This window comes from Eleutherodactylus coqui, chromosome 1, assembly GCF_035609145.1.
Source record: "Eleutherodactylus coqui strain aEleCoq1 chromosome 1, aEleCoq1.hap1, whole genome shotgun sequence".
Lineage (NCBI taxonomy): Eukaryota > Metazoa > Chordata > Amphibia > Anura > Eleutherodactylidae > Eleutherodactylus > Eleutherodactylus coqui.
The window spans coordinates 35,377,131-35,398,302 of record NC_089837.1 but is presented as its reverse complement, the minus strand read 5'-3'; the positions used below and the strand labels follow the sequence as shown (position 1 = coordinate 35,398,302).

Below are 21,172 nucleotides of genomic sequence, written 5' to 3'. Positions count from 1 at the left end.
CCCTCATAACCCCTGTTCAGTAATAGTGCCTCCTTATAACCCCCTGCTGAGTAATAGTGCCTCCTCATAACCCCTGCTCAGCAATAGTGCCCCCTCATAATCCCTGCTCAGTAATAGTGCCTCCTTAGAACCCCTGCTGAGTAATAGTGCCTCCTTAGAACCCCTGCTGAGTAATAGTGCCCCCTCATAACCCCTGCTGAGTAATAGTGCCCCCTCATAACCCCTGCTGAGTAATAGTGCCCCCTCATAACCCCTGCTGAGTAATAGTGCCCCCTCATAACCCCTGCTCAGTAGTAATTTAATAATGTCTCCTATGCAATAGAATTAAAAAATGCCCATACTACCTCCAGCACTCCGGTTTTCTACTCACAAGGCAGTGCGATCAATTGATCACTGTAGTCAATCCCCGTCCTCAGCATTGGTACGACCACAGCGATCACATACTAGACAGCACGTAAGCGCGCTACCTGAAAGGGAGTGGAGGACCGGAGCAGCGGAGAAAGCAAAAGGGGCGAGTATAGGCATTTTTATTTTATTTTACCCCATTTGCTGGTCCATGTGCGACATCTCTATTCCCTCCCAGGGCGGCGGGACAGCCCTAAAAATCCAGGGCAATCCCGCTGAATCCGAGATGGTTGGGAAACATGTGACAATCGTGAACAAACACTGCGGTTCTAAAACCATGAAAGTCCCATGATAACACCGCCAGGTATCGGGCTCCCATATTAGTGACAGCCACAGTGCCGCCATCTCAGTGACAGCCACTGCTGCCCCTACTGATGTGTACAGCAAATCCGGGACAACACGTATCAGGAAATGGAAGGTGGCTGTTCACACTGGCCAGAACAGAGCAATAAATCTGCTATAATCCCCATAATCCACTTTACAAGGGAGACGTCAGAACTCGTTTAACGACTTTGTATGCTTGGAAATAGTCTGCAACCGAAGATCAGAACAAATCAATTTTGCTAATTCTCACCCTATTAATGTCTTTCACCGCCGAGACGCCGGGGAGGAGCGGTGACTGTCAGCCGCACGTGGAGATATGTGGCATAAATAAGTGGTCACAGAGGGCCGCCGGGAGGCGCTTGCACATTTGTCACGCATCCCACTGAAGGGCACTACGGTCAGCCTCTCCCCTGCTTAAAGGGGTTCTCTACCCTTTCCCCAACTGATGACCTATCCTCTGGATGTCTGCCGCTCGGGATCGCTGTCCATCAGCCGATCCGGATCGTCCGGTCCGCTCTCCAGTAGAGTGGGCAGGCCATCATCATCAGGGGAGGAAAACCATTGGGGGCGTCGTGCTATTCCACTTCCTGTTATAAGCATCCTGTCCTGGGCAGGAAGTAGAATAGTAGCACGGTGCTTGCATTGATTTCAATGGGAGTTCAGCCGCTGCTCCCACTTCCTGCCCGATCCACTGATACAATGTCCCGCCTGCTGCAGTGCTAGCAGGCCAGACGATCAGCTGATTGAGGATTATCCCCAGCGGCGGACCCCCATCCATCAACTACTGAAAAAAGGGCAGAAAACCCCTTTAAAAATGTCCAATAGCAGAGAACAACAGATTACATTCACCTGTCCTACAGTCGGCCTCTCCTCCACTCAGAAGGAGTGATGATAGGAAACAGTGGGCTGTATCCATCTGCCCTACCAGAACTGACTGATAACAGGGAACAATAGACTGCACTTAGTTGCACAGCAAATGGAGTTTGGTTTAGAGTCTGTCACCCTGCATATTGTACGGCCTTCAGTATAGGTGATGTGATACCCCTAATATCAAAGTCATCCCTCACCGGCCTGCTCACCTTGATATTGACCCTCCCGGCTTGCAGCGCAGGTTAATTTTTAACTCTGGCAGCTCAATGATATTTACTTATAGGCATCAAGCGAGTCTCCATTATCATCCTCACTGCCCTCTTCATGTTGGAATTGACCACTATTAACCCTTCCCTGCCTTGTCTTTTGATCCACCTGATGGCGCTACTATTTAAGCATCAGAAGGAATATTGGGGTCCTGCCTGCCCTTCGGCCCCTCACCATATTGACATGGATGCATTAGCAATCTCGACAAGCGTGATTATGGAACGATGTGCCAACAGTACGAATGTCTACTAACCGCCAGGTGTAGAACGTCTGCAGCATCCTTAAAGTAATGAGATTACGCAAACAAGACACTGCCTATTACTAATTATAGGTGATAATATTCATTTTCACAGCAGACTGTAAAATGAGATTGTATTGTAGTCTGGTGCACTGACATCTAGAGGCCAAGATGAAAATTACAATCAAGTACGAAACAAAAAAGAAGAATACAAGCAAACTGGCACTATATAAATGTTGTAACTATAAGTCCCAGTGATCCCTGCTATATACATATGCATGCGCTGCTTCGCAAAAGCTTTCCGATCAGTACATAGGTAAGTTTTGCCCCACCAATCGAAGCTATACCCTTTCCATTTGGAATCTTCGGGACCCCCATTCTCATGATCAGTGGGCTCTCAGTGGTAGGACCCCCACTGATATCAGCTAGATTTCGCCATCCACATAAGGAATAATTTATATCAGTGGGGGTCCATCCGCTGGAATTGCACCAATTATAAATATTGGGGTCTCGAAGGTAGGTGATGGAAAGGAGTAGTGAGCGAGCACGCACATGTTAAACTGTCCAGCTATCTCCAGCACTTCTCCAGAACTCCCATTGAAATGAATTGTTCAGCTGCTGCTCCAATCATTTGGGGACCTCCGGGGGCCCCGATCTCATGATTGGTGGGAATCCTGTGAATAGGGAATGACTTCTTTAGGTGGTACAACTCCTCTAAAACTTTTCTTCTAAACTTTTGTCCCTAGTTGATCACGATTTTACCCTGAAGCTGCTTGATATCTTCAGCTATCTTCTCTTCCACCTTGTTGCATAAGAGGGAGGAGCCTAAAACAAGTCTGTGCAGAACGAAGAAGCAGTCTACTGTACAGAGGATAGAACTTTTGTCGCTGATTGGTTACTGTTAAAAGCCTTTTCCATGACTGGGCAAGAACATTCAGAGGAACATTTATTTGCCCGACCGTTGGGCCGTGTGAAGGTGGATGATCACATCATTCATGAGCCACCAAAAATCATTGTCGCAGTAGGTCTCCGTGTGAACAGAGGATGTGCTGCCGATATAGATTTAGGAGTATGGGGGGGGAAAATCACTTGAAAAGCCATTCGTCCCTCATACATTTTGAATTGGTCTGTGTGAAGGCCAGACAAACAGGGAGATCTCAGACTGAGCCATATCTAAGGACCCCTTAGATCGAATTCACACGAGGTCAAGGGATCTGTGAAATATGGACATATTGTCCGTTTTTTTTCTGCATCTCCACCATATACTGCCATATAGTGCCGATAATAAATAATAATGCTATATAGTTACTAGATAATACCGCAACAAGCACTGTGATGTAAGTTTTTACCCCGGTGGGATCGTGGTAGTGGAAGCCCCAAGACATTTTGCCCTTTTGCCCATTTTATAATCTCGCCATGGATACAGAGAACCTCTCTATGCGGTTTAGGGCACAAAATGCAAAAATGCCAGTCGGATGAGTCTACTAAGCAAATAATTAACGTTGCTGGCATTGTGTGCTGAAACCCAATCCCCTCCTTTCATGTTGAGCATGAAGTGTGTGCCCTGTACCAGGTTTATTTGCTGAGCCTGGCGCTGAGTGCATCCGAGAGAGGGAACAGGAAACAATCCTCCTATTCTTATAATACCCAAGACAGGGAACCAGCCAAAGCTATTAACATTACATGGTGTCTTCGGCAAGCGGTGACCTCAGGATATGCGGAGGAAGGAGAGAAATGTAAAGGAATCTTATTGTGCCTTTCCAAATCCTTAAAGGAGCCACACAGAGGAGCAGTTGAGATCCGACTCATCTATGGAGGTTCTCAGTACTGGTTACATAAATGGAAGGCAGAACGTTTTCTTCACTTCTTGTCACCCCTCCCTAACATGAAATGGCTGGTAACGTAAACATACCGGGCCATATTTAGTTCGACTGGCATTCCATATGCCGTTCTAAATAAAGCTTGTGCCAGCGTAAGTGCAAAAAATATATTAAGGAGGTGCCGCCTGAGACACCCCCATGTGTCAGAATGAAATCTAGGGCAGTTACAAGCTGGTGTAGTTTACAGGTATACATTTACACCAGTGTCTGAAGTATAGTGAATGTGACGCACCATGTGTGGTCACACCTCCCAATGCTAGGCCCTGCCCCCTTAAAAAACTAAAGTGGCGGGAACCGTCGTAAATGCCCAAATAGATGCAATTTTGGCACTTGCACCTTTGACACCATAATTCAGGCATAGGCTAGGTAATAAATATGCCCAACTATCTCCCACTCTGGATGTCCCAGCACTTCTGTGCATAACATGGTTAGCCCAATGATTTTTAATTAGGAGAAAAAATGTGTAATACTTCATTTCTCCTGTGGGGGAGCTGCAGGGAAATTGAAGAGTTGCTAATCACAGCAAATATCTGCAGGTCACATCAGCAGCATACTGTCCTGTTAACTAAAAAGTCTTAGGTATACAGATGGCGATGCATAAAGAACTGAAAGTATTAAGGGCCAAAAGTTTTTCCCAAAATTTCCACATTTTTGACAATTTGGAATCCTCCATGGGCCAACAGCCACCTAAAAATGTTGGCAGAAGCACTGGACCACCATTACTAGATTTTACCCAGAATTCCTACTCAATTTTCGGAGCTATCAGGTTTTATATCTAGGGAAGCTAAACAATTCAGCATCTTTATAGATCGATCAGATGAATAACTATGAAAATATTAGTAAAATTGTCTATAAATATCCTGACCCATCACAGATATTGACAGTCAGGCACTGAAAATTTAGGAGGACCTGTCATGTTTTCAAGTCAGTGGGACGGCTGCATAGCTTCCCCTATTGTTTACAAGGCACATAGCCGTGCATCTGGTAGTTTCCACATCTGGTATTACAGCTCAGTGGCTTTCAGTTGAATGGGTGTCTCTGAAGACCCCTCTAATCCCTATGACACAATCTTTGGAACCTTACCTGGTAGGGGCACGGTATGTGGTACTCCTTGCAACGTTCTTGGATCCACGTGGTTTCCCAAACCCCTCGATATGCCTGCTCATAAAAATAGCAGCCAATCACAATCAATAGGGGCACTAGGTAAAGTACACTGAAGACCCCAATGCGGATCATAAATTTCACCAATTTGTCCTGGTTTTCCTTTTCTAATGGGATTTCTATCCGTACTCTGTTCAATGATATAATCCCAGCCAGAAGGAGAGATACGCCGACCGCAACATTCAGGCAGAGAGGGGCCAGGACAAAGTATCTCAAGGCGTGAACATCGTAGAGGCCAACAAAACACACTCCACTGATGTTGTCTCCTTCGATTTTGTTCATGGCTAGTAAGATGATGGTTAAGGTTCCTGGGATGCCCCAAGCGCTGGCATGAAAAAATAGTGCTTTCTTCTCAATGGCTTCACTACCCCATTTTGGAACGGCAGCTAAGAACCAAGTGATGGTAAGGATGACCCACCAAACACTGCCAGCCATGGTGAAGAAGTAGAGGACCATAAAGAGCATGGTGCAGGCCTTGTTATGAGATCCTTGGGTCACCGTAGAAGCTTTGTGTTTGCTGGGGCTGGCTGAGTTGCATGCTACACGGTCCTCTAATAAGAACCCAATGAAGAAGATCAATGACACCATCATGTAGCAGACGGCATAAAATATGATGGGTCTCTCCGGATACCGAAATCTGGTTACATCAATAAGAAATGTCAGAAAAGTAAAGAGGGTGGCAGAGAGACAAACTATGGATATTACTCCGATGAAGTATCGGGCAAACGAGAGCTCTTCTCTTCGGAAGTACATGTGTGGACAGGGTGGAGAGCAGTCACGCACTCCGAGAAAGGAGTAACCCAAGTCTGGGCCAATTTTTAGCTCCTGGGGGCACCAGAATCCGTAGTCCTTCTGCACTGTTTGAGGGATGTTGTCCGTAGGCTCACTGGAGATGCTGATGTCTACCAGACGGGGATAAGGTTCATCACAATCTGGGAACCTACAATATAAAAAAATAAACCTGTGGTTAATAAGACATCTTCAATACCTGCTGTTTTTGAATTGACAGGGTTATTAGAATTGATCTACCCAATTAGAACCGCTCATAACTTCCATTTAATGGCACTCCGATACAGAAACTTGGTATCAATGAAAACAGAAACTCAAAACGTTTTGTTGAACAACATCAAAAATGTTCTCCCCTATCTCACTGGACACATATGGAGTCTGTAGTCACGTTGTAGCGGATCCCGACTGACTGATGCAATGGCTTCTGGGATGCCACAGATGGTGGGTGGTAAGGGCAGCATGTAACATTCTAACGCCCCCCAGAGGAAAGACCACAAAGGTGTAAGGTCCGGGGAACATGGAGGCCAAGTAAGAAGGTCACTATTGTGACCACCTGCACAGACAATCCATCTGTGTTGTAGTCGCCGCTCACTTCTGATAATGGGGGGCGCCCCGTCCTATTAGAAGATGGAACTGGGGATTTCCTGTTCGTGCTGCGACAGAAGCCATGTCTGTAGCGTCCGGGTATGAAATCCCGGGGATTGTTTCCTCATGGAAGAAGAACACTTTCCTGCAGGTTATAGCACAGAACACATTCACCTTGGGGGAGTCTCCCGTACGCTCCACGTAGATCGGTGCCCCCCCCCAGATTCTGACATAACGTTTGTTACACAAAAGCTGGGAGGCGCCTTCATCCCTAAACACTACAGACTCCATGAGACCGTCGCCTCCCATTACAGTTCGCAGACTCTCACAGAAAGAACGTCGCCGCGCTTTGTCGTCCGGTTTCAGGCCGATAACAATTAGAGTCCTTAGGAATAACGTTGCAAACATTTGCGCAGAATCTTCCTCACAGTCGGCGGCGGAACGTCCAATTCTCTGCTCGCTCTGACGGTGGATTTCTGAGGACCTTGTGTGACACTTGCACGGACGCGCCGCTGTTTCCACGCTTACTGGTGGACGGACGGATGATTTTCACTTACAGATGTAACCTTTTTCCCTATAATTGGAGCACCATTACAAATTGTGCGCCCGCAGGGCGGAGCTTCACCAAATTTTTTGAAAATGACATTACACACCAATAACAGACGGAGAGCCGTAACAATCAAAGACACAAAACGCTTTCCTGTCTTTGTTAGCAGCCATTTTGTCTAATATTCCCCTAGCAATAACTATGACAGAATAAAACTTTTTGGGCCTGATTTAGCAAAACTGTCTAGCAGTAAGAGGTCTCTGTTGCCAATAGCAACCAATCACAGTGCAGCTTTCATTTTACCTCAGTAGCTTGAGAAATGAAAGCTGCGCTGTGATTGGTTGCTTTGGGCATCTTACTGTTGGACAGTTTTGCTAAATAAAACATTTTGAATTTGTTTCCATTGGTATCAATTTTCTGTATCCGGTATCTTGGACTAGAAGATGTAAAAATATGCAAATTTCATGTTTTGTTGTTGTTCACGACCCTCGGCGACCCCAAAGGCGAGCTCCCTCCATGTTTTTCGGTTTTGCTCTGCTTCTTTCAGTTGTGTGATATCAATGCCAGTATCAGCTCTGACAGTATCAGCCATTGTGTCCTTTGGCGGCTGGGTCTTCTTTTGCCACTGATCTGTCTAAGTATTATAGGTTTTTCTAGCGACTCTGCTAGCATTACATGGCCAAAATATGTGAGTCTGAGCCCCGTCACCTTGCCCTCCGGGAGTCTGAGCCCCGTCACCTTGCCCTCCGGGAGTCTGAGCCCCGTCACCTTGCCCTCCGGGAGTCTGAGCCCCGTCACCTTGCCCTCCCAGAGTCTGAGCCCCGTCACCTTGCCCTCCCAGAGTCTGAGCCCCGTCACCTTGCCCTCCCAGAGTCTGAGCCCCGTCACCTTGCCCTCCCAGAGTCTGAGCCCCGTCACCTTGCCCTCCCAGAGTCTGAGCCCCGTCACCTTGCCCTCCCAGAGTCTGAGCCCCGTCACCTTGCCCTCCCAGAGTCTGAGCCCCGTCACCTTGCCCTCCCAGAGTCTGAGCCCCGTCACCTTGCCCTCCCAGAGTCTGAGCCCCGTCACCTTGCCCTCCCAGAGTCTGAGCCCCGTCACCTTGCCCTCCCAGAGTCTGAGCCCCGTCACCTTGCCCTCCCAGAGTCTGAGCCCCGTCACCTTGCCCTCCCCGAGTCTGAGCCCCGTCACCTTGCCCTCCCCGAGTCTGAGCCCCGTCACCTTGCCCTCCCCGAGTCTGAGCCCCGTCACCTTGCCCTCCCCGAGTCTGAGCCCCGTCACCTTGCCCTCCCCGAGTCTGAGCCCCGTCACCTTGCCCTCCCCGAGTCTGAGCCCCGTCACCTTGCCCTCCCTGAGTCTGAGCCCCGTCACCTTGCCCTCCGTGAGTCTGAGCCCGGTCACCTTGCCCTCCGTGAGTCTGAGCCCGGTCACCTTGCCCTCCGTGAGTCTGAGCCCGGTCACCTTGCCCTCCGTGAGTCTGAGCCTGGTCATCTTGCCCTCCGTGAGTCTGAGCCCGGTCATCTTGCCCTCCGTGAGTCTGAGCCCGGTCATCTTGCCCTCTGTGAAATGAGTGGCTGCTCAATCAGTCTGCACATTAACATTTTTGCTCCTCTATATTGCAATCTGGCTTGCCGCATGCTACCAGGTTAAACGGCGATCAAGAATTTCCTGTAGTATATATCCTGCATGTGGCTTCTTCTTCTGCGAGTTATATATACTGAGGACAATCTAACTGACCTCTGTGTGCAAATACTGAGGAGAATCTACCTCACCTCTATGTGTATATACTGAGGAGAATCTACCTCACCTCTATGTGTATATACTGAGGAGAATCTACCTCACCTCTATGTGTATATACTGAGGAGAATCTACCTCACCTCTATATGTATATACTGAGGAGAATCTACCTCACCTCTATATGTATATACTGAGAAGAATGACCCTCACCTCTATATGTATATACTGAGAAGAATCCCCCTCACCTCTATGTGTATATACTGAGAAGAATCCCCCTCACCTCTATGTGTATATACTGAAGAGAATCCCCCTCACCTCTATGTGTATATACTGAGGAGAATCCCCCTCACCTCTATGTGTATATACTGAGGAGAATCCCCCTCACCTCTATGTGTATATACTGAGGAGAATCCCCCTCACCTCTATGTGTATATACTGAGGAGAATCCCCCTCACCTCTATGTGTATATACTGAGAAGAATCTACCTCACTTCTATGTGTATATAATGAGGAGAATCTACCTCACCTCTATGTGTATATGCTGAGGAGAATCTACCTCACTTCTATGTGTATATGCTGAGGAGAATCTACCTCACCTCTGTGCGTATATACGGAGGAGAATCTACCATCACCTCTGTGTGTATATACTGAGGAGAATCTACCTCACTTCTATGTGTATACACTGAGAAGAATCTACCTCACTTCTATGTGTATATAATGAGAATCTACCTCACCTCTATGTGTATATACTGAGGAAAATCTACCTCACCTCTGTGTGTATGTACTGAGGAGAATCTACCTCATCTCTGTGTGTATATACTGAGGAGAATCTACCTCACCTCTGTGTGTATATACTGAGGAGAATCTACCTCACCTGTGTGTGTATATACTGAGGAGAATCTACCTCACCTGTATGTGTGTGTGTGTGTGTATATACTGAGGAGAATCTACCTCACCTGTGTGTGTGTATATACTGAGGAGAATCTACCTCACCTGTGTGTGTGTATATACTGAGGAGAATCTACCTCCCCTCTGTGTGTATATACTAGGGAGTATCTACCTCACCTCTATCTGTATATACTGAGGAGAATCTACCTCACCTCTATGTGTATGTACTGAGGAGAATCTATTTCACCTTTATGTGTATATACTAAGGACAATCTAACTGACCTCAGTGTGTGTATATACTGAGGAGAATATAACTGACCTCCTATGTGCATATACTGAAAGGCTGTAAAGTGCATAAGGAAGCGGCCATGGGCTGCAGGGATGGAGCTTTTAAGGCTAAAAAAGGGCTGCAACCTCCAGTCTGGGGTTAAATTTGAATACAAAGGGGGCGTTACCTTTAAGGGTAAAAAGTGAGAAGAGTGGGAGGGGTGGCACATTCTGCAGAGGGACATCGGTACATGCAGCCTGAGGAGAATCTAATGCTCCTCTATGTGTATACAGGTTTTATTCCTTGGTTCCTCTGAAGTAACCACAAATTCATAAAGATTTTTGTGCGAACAACAGGTAAACACCTGAACTTGGGCGAAGCCGGTTATATCAACTAGTATCAAATAAAGGGAACCAAAACGAGTTAGGGATTCTTGCGCCCATTGTTCCTCGTGACCTTCACAGTGACAAGCTGAATCCCTCTGCGTCTTCTGTGTGACTTTCACTATTGCTTCCTATGACAGCCGCAATGTGAGTCTCATAGGAATGAATAGACATAGTGACTTTGGTCTGCTGGAGGATTTGGCTCAGCGCAGTGCGGATCAAGTGGAGCGATGGGGTACTGCACCGCAGCGGGTATTTCACTAACATAGGGACTGGTAAGTATATTGTGTGCCCTGATGGGAAATGATACAAAGTTTCCCCAGAGTGCCCCTTTGATACTGTTTGTAGTTATCAGAGCTTCTGTTTCTATGGCAACACTTTTCACATTTTCCATATAGACATTAGTAGCGTAGCTGAGAAATAAAATTACCGGCTGCACTCCATGTCCTCTGGCCACGACACACCAAACATATCCATAAGCTTATGGCATTCGTTGTATGCCCGCTGGCATAACCTGCGGCAAGGGAGGGTGACCCGGCCATACTCCGTGCAGACGGGTGCATACAGCGCACACAGGAACGGCCTGAAGTCTTTGGAGCATTCAAGGTTTACCATCGGGTGGAAAGGCTGAAAAACAGAACAGAAAAGAGAAACATTAATGAATGGCGCACTCTTTATAAAAAAAAATTAAAAAATTGCGCCCCCTGAAGAAGTTGTCGTTCTCCTGTAAACCCGTCCTGCAGTGCCATCTCAGGCAGATCTGTAATGATGACAGTTGTGGTGATTAGATGAACGGTCTTGTCACCGGAGGCCCTACAAGTGGTTCCCCCCTTGGCCTATAAGAGGCTCTCAGAAGCTCCTTGTGTGTAGTGACCTCTTCTTCCGCTTGTGTAGAGCTTGTTGGCCACTAGACGCCTCTACGACCCAGAGAAGAGATTTCACCCCTTTACCAGAGGGGGCGCATTATTGGGATGTGGGAAGCTGGATGGCCATGCTGAATTGACTATAATGGGTCTGTTCAGTTTTCATCTGGCTGTCCAGCATGTTCACGGACAAAATAATGTAGCGTGCTGCGTTAATTTTCCTTGATTTCCATGGAAATCAGTGATGGACACTCTGAACAGAGTCCTGAATGGTGATGTGAATAGAGCTTCGGCCATTAACCCCTTCACCTACCTTAGAATACCAAGAAAAGGAAGCACTACTCTAGACAACCAAAGTTAATGATATTGACCCCTCCAACTCCCATGGACCACCAGAAAAAAGTTTTAATTGGTAGGAAATATTTTTTTCCTATTTTTGGTTGTGCCATACTCAGGTGCATCTTATAGTCTGAAAACACAGATAGAGCAAACTGCGTTCTCTCCAGTAGCTGAACGATGGATTTTAAGTTCACCTTTAAGTCATTGTACAAACAAAAAACTGCCCAATGCCCGCATTTACATGGAACGATTATCGCTCAAATTCGGTCGTTTGAATGAATTTTGAGCGATATCATTGCATGTAAATGGGCCTTTATTCATCATAAAGGCCCATTTATCCGCAAGAAATACTGAAGCGCTAGTTTGCAATAAAAATTAAATGTAAAGGTCTATTCATTGTGTATTTTATAGACATGCTGTGCCTCGTTTCCCCGTTGTCTGTGCTGCCAAATGTAATCTCCTGGGTGTCCCCCACGTTCCAGGACTCCTTTAGAGATGGTGATGGGACTGCTTTAGTGGACCAAATTGACACCAGTTGAGTTTTGAGTCAAAAGTCCCTCCAGCACTTGGTTTTGTGAAAAATCCCTGTTTCATTCTGCATCAAAATTGGTTCTCGAGACGGATTCTGGGGCAGATCTGCAGCAGACTTCATCCCTTCATTTGAAAGGATGAAATCTGCTGCTCATCTGTATCCAAACCTGCACCAAATAATGTGGATTTTAGTGCAGATCCGCACCAAAGACTGCTATGCGTGATGTTCACATGCCGTATTTGACGGGGCTGAAAAAATACGCTCCTATGTAAAGTAAAACGTAGCCTGCAATACCATCTTGTGCCACTGCAGTAAGTACAGTGCTGTATGTTTCCAGCAACACATCGCCCTGTATACTATAGCAGTGGCCGGTGGATATAGCTAACTCATTTGGTGAACCAGGCTATACCGATCAATTATTGATGATTAAACCATCAATAGGTCAGTCCTACAAAAACCACTTTAACAAGAAGGAAGTACCATATTCTGGAGCATTATAGGACTCCAGTTATATTAAAACTTCTTTCCGTTGCAGGTTGCTTCTCCCCGGTCACTGCTGTGAAGGTTGGAGCGGGTTACGTCAGTTAGTTTGTGACTACAGTGCAAGAAGAAAGGTCTTCTCCACTTGTGGTTTGCTCGTGCAGTGATGCGTTTTTTGTGGTCTGAGGGAGTGTACGGTGACGATATTTATAGAAGACTTTGCGCACAGCATTGAGAAAGTGTTTTGTGGCGAAGAAGTGTACATGAATGGATAGAGAAGTTCAAGGAAGGTTGCACAAGTGTCAGCCATGAAGAAGGAGCGGTTTTCTAGATTTTTCAAGGGCCAGGATTGAAAAATTATTAAGACAAAGGGCCAACAATCAACAGTGACTGTTATCCAAGGGCATTGTGTTGCTGCATGACAATGCCCATCCGCACAACGCTGCCCATTCTGTTGTCATTCTCCAAAAACTTTGCTTTGAAGTGTTAAAGCCTCCTCCCTATAGTCCTGATCTTGCCCCATCGAACTGTCACCTGTTTGGTCCCCTGAAAGAAGCCCTAAGAGGATGAAGATTCACATCTGATGAAGAGATGAAGGCAGCGGGGCATCCGTGGCTCGCAGCTGAGCCTAAAACATCCTTTAATGATGGAACATGAAAGCTTGTTCTCAGATGAACAAAGTGTATTGGCAAAAATTAATGTATTTGTTTTTTCTGAAAGTTGATTAAAGGGGTTTTGTCATAAAAAAAATTACATTCTATACTCCCTACATCTTCTCTGTGCTGATCTTCTGCACTGCTCCTCGGGTCACCTCACCGCACACTGGCCAGCTTGTTATGAAGTCGGCATGCCTCACATTCTTTCCAGCCGGTCAGTGAAGGTCTGGTCCCTGTGATGTAGCGTTCACTGCCTAGGAAGGAATTCTGATCTCTTTCAGAGGCAGCTCGCATGAGCAGCCTCTGAAGTAGATCGGCACTCCCCCTGCTGGCCTGTGAGCTGTGATGTGACGTACATTGGCTGGCAGGAAGAAGACTGCTGGCAATGTACAGAACCTCACAGGAAGCAGACGAATCAGCCAGCTGAAGGTGAAGTGACCTCCTTGGTCTGCAGGAGAAGATAGGTGAGGTGAAGATCAGGTAAGGAGACTGTCTGGTGAGGAATAGGTAAGTGTAGGATTTTTTAATATATTTTTTTTAATGACAGAACCCCTTTAAATAAAATTCTACAGCCAGAGTGTGGCTAATTTTTGACTCGCCCTCGAATTTGTATTCACGTTAGCCTTAATATGGGAAGGAAGCGTTCAACCTCCATCTTACATCCCTGGTCTACTACTATAACTGACCATCTAAAACTATTTAAAAAACATTTTAACCAAAAAATTACCTATAAAGAAGAATGTTCGTTGAATGTAACACAGTTTCAGTCATTTTAGGATACTACGAGAGCTGAGCGACAACCAAAATGGACGTCACTGCACCGTTCCTCGTGTCCTGAATGACAAATGACTTCTTCATTCTTACCTTAGTGGATGATGAGATTTGCCACTCAGGATTCTAGGAACGTAGCGGACAACCCCTTGTGACCTTTAATGTCGTCCATGTTGGTTATCACCCACCCTCCACCAGAAATGTAGCTGTAGCTTTCCCAGAGTCCTGCATGGCAGATTTGTAAGAGTCAGAGAGTCATCAGTGCTCTAGGAGACAGGAAGATGTCCTTCAGGGGTCGAGGAAAGTTGGCAGCCATATTAATGGTCATCCAGTTTTCCCAGAAAAGGGTGAAACTAAGAAAAGGCTGCCTAAAATAACTAACGGCTTAGAGAAAATACATCATTTGTGTGAATTATTATACATAACTTCCTGCAGTCCAGTGGTGAAGGAGCTTTTGCCGTTCCTTTGATAATGCTTTAACCCTTTCCAATCCACTGTCTGACCTCTGAAGACATTATGTACAGCTCCGATGTTGGAAGACATCCCTTGGGGTTCTCTTACTGTATATTACCAGCCTGTTGTTGGTGCCTATACAACGTGTCATCTCATGCAGTACTGGCTTTAGCCAGCAGATAGCGCCGTTGTATAACGGCAGAAAAAGAGTAAGGCCCCCTAGGAAAACCAGGATACAAATTGGATTGGAAAGGGTTAAGGGATTTTTTTTGTCTAGACAGAAAACCTCCAAATAGTTCTCATAATGAGAAGGATGTGAATGCCGCCCCTCGCGCCACAGGCCAAGACAACGGGAGGGATGGAGGATTCCTAAAAATATAGATACGAAGACACAACGGAAGAGGCGTGGTGCAAAGAGGAGTACGTTCCCCTAGAGACCAATCAGATCGCAGCTCTCATTGTCAAAGCAAGGGCTGAAAAATGAAAGCTGGAAGCCGATTGGTGGCTAGTGTTCCAGTTTGACATGCCGCCAGGGCTTTTTCCCAGGAGACACAGGTAGGTAGAACTCTGTCTTTTTTGCCCCCTGGCATCCCATCAGCCGTATTTTTAAGCTTACTTAGCTTTAAGGCCTTCCTTCTTGTGGGACGAGTCGGGAACCTTTCACACGGGACGTAATTACGCCGCAGGACGCAGTCAATGCAGATTTTGATGTGGAATTTACCGCGGCTTGCGGTGCGTATGGCTGCCTATTCCATCCCTTGTGCAGTTTTTTCAGGGACATATATGTAGCATTTAGAGTTCATTTCCTTAAGACATGCATCATTTTCCCACATTTTTACCTGCAGAATAACTTTGGTGCATTTTGTGTCATTTATCGCCGTGGATTAGTATTGTGAAGTTTGAAACACTGAAGTCTATGCAGCAACGTTACATGCAGAATCTGCAACACATCGAGCACAATGTGTAAAAATGTGCATATATTATGCAAGGAAGATTACGGAATGTTCGCAGCGAGGATTTCTTGCTTTGCGCAGAAAGATGTAGCAATTTTATTTTTTACTGTAGAATACGACCTATTTATGTCATGCAATATTTTTTATGGGGTTTGTGATGTGAAACAATACGGCTGCTGGTACCCAGGGCTGCTGCGGACCTGATCAGTAAGGTCTATCTACGCGGGCAGATTACGGCCAGCAAACAGACGCTGAACTAAACTGGTGTATTCAGACATGCGTTTCCTACGCGGACCGATGCTGCACATAAAAAAAGCATATAAAAAAAAAAAAAAATTGCAATATGCCCTATTTTGGCCCGTATTCGTAGATCAAAGTTGCCCATTAAAGTCTATGGGTGCGTAAATAAAAACGCACAAAACACGCTTTAGCATCCATGTTCACACATGGTCATAAATTTAAATATAAAACGCATTGGAAATGTTGTGGGTTTTTTTTGCGGACCAAAATTGCACGCATCTATGTGAATCAGCCCTTCGGGACCTTTCAGCCAGAACGGAAATACGCCGCAGGACGCAGCCATATTCGCAGCGGCGGAATTCCAAACCAAAATCTGCAGGTCTAAATGAGGATTTTGATGCGGAATTACAGGCAGGTTTTACGCCATTTTTCAATTCTGTATCACAATCCACGGGCAGCCTGCAGATTTTGGTGCAGAATATACCGCGGCTTGTGCTGCGTCGTGCGGCTCAGTCCGTCCCGTACGAAAGGTCCTTAAGGATGATGGTGCATCTCAGGAGTCTGGGAAAACTGGGTGGCAATGACTGCAGCTGCACCCATGACCGATGCCACCCAGTTACCGGGAGACAGACACAAGTACCGCATATTGAGAATATTGGTACACGCCGGTATGTGGGGGGGTATGTGCTGTAGACTACATGCGTGTAACAGAGGAAGGAATGTTTCACGCTGGGAGGTAAGGAGGATCATCAGTCACCGGGGGTTGGTAATCAGGATAAGACTGAGTATTACCAAGGAAGATCAGTTTTCAAGATATTGGTTCTCAGCCAAATAAACACTGATCCGGTGCCAAGACGTAACGAAGATGGATGTTAGAGATGATAGGAAATGCCCCCTGGATTGGAGAAATGTACTAAATGCAACCCCATGTCTATAAGGGCAACCCAACCGCCTCCCAGCTCAGGACACATTGGATTTGTATGTGGTCCAGGTGTAGTGGACCCTAGTCTACCATACCCCACCATTGGCTTGACAAGTGCATCTACTTAGACTAACATGGCTCCTGGCATCTATCTGGGTTAGTGAAGATAATGCTAGTCCTGATCCATCTAATCCTTTGTCTCCCAAACCATGCACCCCAGAGGGGACTATCTTATCTCCTTTCAACGACAGAAATAAGGCCCCGTTCACATCTCAACTACGGCACCCATTCACAATGGTGCGGTCTACCAGATCTGTCTAACAAAGAAACTTGGCCGAATGGGGTGCATCGGTGTTCCATCCATGGATTATTTTTCTTATTGTCAAAAGTGTCAGAAACTCCGATGGAACCCCTGACGAGGCTGGCCAAGTCCAAATGTGAATACAGGGTATGGTCAAGAAGCCGGATGCAGCGTTATATCTCAATACAGGTGTCCTATATTGAAATAACAGTAGTGTACTTTTATAGGAAGACATGGATGTACCACATGATGGTATGGTGCACGGGCTCCTGGGGGCCCTGGGAAAACATGGATTTCAATTTTGTGTTGTGGCCTCTGTTAGAGATAGAGTAAACCCAATTACAAAGTCCAGTGGGACCGCAGCTATGACTGAAGTAAGAAAATTGTACTTGAGTGGTCTTCAGTTACGATAGGGGCAGATAATCCAGGAAGTCGTCCACAGTCATCTGAAGGAGAGATTCAGGTACTGATCCATGTTGAAAATCCCTGGAGTGACCACAGTTCCAATGAGGTCTCTATGCATGCATTATAGCAGGAGGAGGCCACTTCCAGTACACTTTCTTTACTTAGCCATAGCAGTGGTTCCACCAGACTTCGAGAAACATGGAAAGTGGATTTCTGCTTCTTACATGATACTCTTCAACTTTGTAATTACTCTGTCTTACAAGAGCCACAACACAGCCAAAATCCATGCACCTGGGTCCACAGGGGCCCGTGCACCATACCATGTGTCATCCATGTCTTCCTAATCAAGTATGCTGTTATTTTCATATAGGACACCAGTACTGAGATATAGCGCTGGATCTGACTTTATGACTGTAGCTTTGTATAGCATGAAATGTCAATTAGGGTGAACTATATGGACATGTTAAAAGGGGACTCGGCTCACAGGAGTTCCTGTATCTAACATGGCACCAAGCAAACAAGGTTTGTCCTGGTCTACATAGGAGACCAAAGGCATAAGGCATGGCTAATCAACCAAGAAATCCGAATTGAACCTCATGTCAAGCACTGGTGCCCATGCACCTTGTCTGAAGGCTTTTCCCATGGGCCATTAATTGATGATCCTGGAGCATAATTTGGAGGAGGGAGGATGGTTCAGGTATGTGAGCAGTCAGTGACCACAGAGCGTGGGAGAATTTCTGAATCATGGTGACAAGGTTATGAGGGTCTTTGTTGAAACTAGACGACCCCCTAAAACATTTGTACTCTTGGTCAAACTCAAAGTCCCTTTGAAGAGGTTTCGGCACCCATCTATTATAAAAACAAACATAATTCTGGTGTAAGGACAGCAGGTCGGGCACAGCTATTGGAGGGTTAGAGGTTTTGGTTGCACCCAGACCCTTTTTCTTGAGGGACCTAAAAGATGGACATCTAGAACATATAGGTTTTAAAATGAGTCTTACTAATTAGTAAAGTTTTAATGAAGTTCATAGTATATTTCATAGGATAAGCAGATGTTAAAGACCTTGGCCTACAGAAGGCAAGAAAGAGGGATAAGATCTTTGGCAGAGTTTACGTGATAAACATGTATTTCCAGTTGCCCAACCTGTGGCAGGTTTTTACATTTTACTACTCAGACAACTCATTTCCATGCACTATATTAGGGAATTCTGAGTTAATATTGAGGGTTCTCTGTCCAGGATCTTCATCTCTTGGCCATTGATAGGAATGTGAACTATGCAATGCTTTTTTTCTCCTGTAGGAGCACTGCAGGGAAATTGAACACTTACTCCCAGATTTACCTTAACATTACAGTCGGGACCTCCAGCTGCTTATTATCATCAAGGAACTCTTCTAATAAGTAGGAATTGTCCAAAGCTGAAAATCCCTTTAATAGAACTTAAGAAGGATTATAAAAATCCATGACTCTTCCAGGAATAACTCAGCCATAAAACTTTTAGCCTGAAGGGAATAACAGATAAATGCTTGGAGAGGCTTTGTGGTAAAACAAGTTGCGTCCACGAGACCGGGTGCCTCGAGTCAAACCGTGCATACTTCGCCAAAATGTCTCCAACTGTATCCATTACTATGGAAACAATCGTAAAAATCGCAAATACAGAGGAATCATTTATTCCTCTGAAGTATCACTTCAGTTCCTTTCAATGCCAAAAAACTCTATGTCCAGGTAACATATTGACAACAGGCCTCAAGCCAACATTTTCCATGCTCAAGAACATCCTCCTAAACAGTACAAGATGAAGACAGTTATTAAAGCAACTCTCCGATCCTGAGACATTCTGTCCTGAGACCGGACAGGTGTATATTACCACCATTGTTCTTCTCGATCGATGTTCCTTAGAACAGTTCCTTGACTGAACATGAGTCAACAATGTGATGCAGCAGCCAAAAAGGCAAACACAAATCTGGGATGTATTAAAGGGGTTGTCCCGCCATAGCAAGTGGGGTTAAGCACTTCTGTATGGCCATATTAATGCACTTTGTAATATACATCGTGCATTAAATATGAGCCATACAGAAGTTATACATTTACCCCTCCGGTGCTAGCGTCCCCGTCTCTATGGCGCCGACTAAAGCTGCCTTCTCCCTGGATTAGACGCACTTGCGCTGTCTGCCCTCTTCTGTCCGGCTCCGGCGTGCTCGCACTGCAGAGGTCTTCTGCGCATGCAGCGCGAGCACGCCGGAGCCGGACAAAAGGAGGCAGACAGCGCATGCGCAGAATACCTCTGCGGCGTGAGCACTCCGGAGCCGGACAGAAGGAGGCAGACAGCGCAAGCGCGTCTAATCCAGGGAGAAGGCAGCTTTAGTCAGCGCCATGGAGACGGGGACGCCAGCACCGGAGGGGGTAAGTGTATAACTTCTGTATGGCCAATATTTAATGCACGATGTATATTACAAAGTGCATTAATATGGCCATACAGAAGTGTATAACCCCACTTGCTATGGCGGGACAACCACTTTAAGAGAAGCATAGAGTCTAGATCACGTGAGGTCATTATCCCCCTCTACTCTTCCTTAGTCAGACCTCATCTGGAATACTTGGTCCAGTTCTGGGCACCCCACTTTAAAAAAGACATAGACAAACTGGAGCAAGTTCAGAGAAGAGTTACCAAGATGGTGAGCGGTCTGCAAATCATGTCCTATGAGGAACGGTTAAAGGATCTGGGAATGTTTAGCTTGCAAAACAGAAGGCTGAGAGGAGACTTAATAGCGGTCTACAAATATCTGAAGGGCTGTCACAGTGCAGAGGGATCAGCCCTATTCTCATCTGCACAAGGAAAGACTAGAAGCAATGGGATGAAACTGAAAGGGAGGAAACACAGATTAGATATTAGACAATGAGGGGGATCAATGAGTGGAACAGGTTGCCACAGGAGGTGGGGAGTTCTCCTTCAATGGAAGTGTTCAAAGAAAGGCTGGACAAATATCTGTCTGGGATGATTTAGTGATCCTGCATTGAGCAGGGGGTCGGACCTGATGACCCTGGAGGTCCATTCTATGATAATATAACACAAGGGAGTCTATTACCTACTGTTGTTCTTCTTAGCCGATGTCCCTCAGACCCGTTGGTTCCTGGTCCCATTTTTGGATGTCCAAGATGTCTGTCACAATTTTTTAGTTAATTAATGCCCGCTGTGAACTGCTCTCTGTTTAGCCAGCATTGATCATGTCAGCAGAGTGGCCAATTGTACAACACTACCAATGCACTGTGGTACTTTAGTAGTATGAAAATTGTGTTTGCCATCTTGGACAGTAGACAACAGGATCTAGAAATGGTGGTTTGGAGGAACATCATCGCAGAAGAACCCCCAAAAGTCCTGGGACAAGATTTTGTTCTAGGATCTGAAGGCCCCTTTTAAAGTGATTTCCTTGATTAGATACGGTTAAATAAACATGGCTATTTTCTTGCAGAAACAGCGCCACACCTCTCAAATGGGTCGTTTCAGGTATTGCAGCTCAAAGGGCAAGCGTGCCGCTGTTTATAGAAAGAACAGACATGTTTCTTTAATCTTGGACAATCCCTTTAACTTACAGTAGGGTTCTCCAAGGCATGAAGGTCTAAAAATGGGAGTACTCCTCATGTTGACGGTTACACAGGCACACGGTAATAAAGGGATATGGAGTCAGCCTAGACTCAAAGCCCCATTTCCAGGGGGTGTTTTCATTGGGCACCAATGCCCAAACTATATGCCGAGTGGATCACCCATTGAGGTCTTGAGTTGGAAAGTTGATGTGACAGAGAAAGCAATTCAACCCTGTTGTTTGGGTAGTCCTCCTCTGTTGTCACATTGACCACCCCCAAAAACTCTAACTAGTATGATACAAAGTCCCGGGGTGTAAAACAATAAATTTAGCATATAAG

The 21,172-nt window shown here is 45.9% G+C and overlaps 1 protein-coding gene across 2 annotated transcripts in view; it reads right to left on the bottom strand.

Moving 5' to 3' along the window:
* FZD3 (frizzled class receptor 3) overlaps positions 1-21,172 on the bottom strand; it is an 81,034-nt gene that overhangs the window by 28,566 nt on the left and 31,296 nt on the right. For both annotated transcript variants that reach the window (XM_066594856.1, XM_066594862.1), the window contains exons 3-4: positions 10,769-10,965; positions 5,068-6,085 (exon numbers count right to left, since the gene is read on the bottom strand). In XM_066594856.1, coding sequence (XP_066450953.1) covers positions 5,068-6,085; positions 10,769-10,965 — 1,215 coding nt within the window. The remainder of the gene's footprint in view (positions 1-5,067; positions 6,086-10,768; positions 10,966-21,172) is intronic.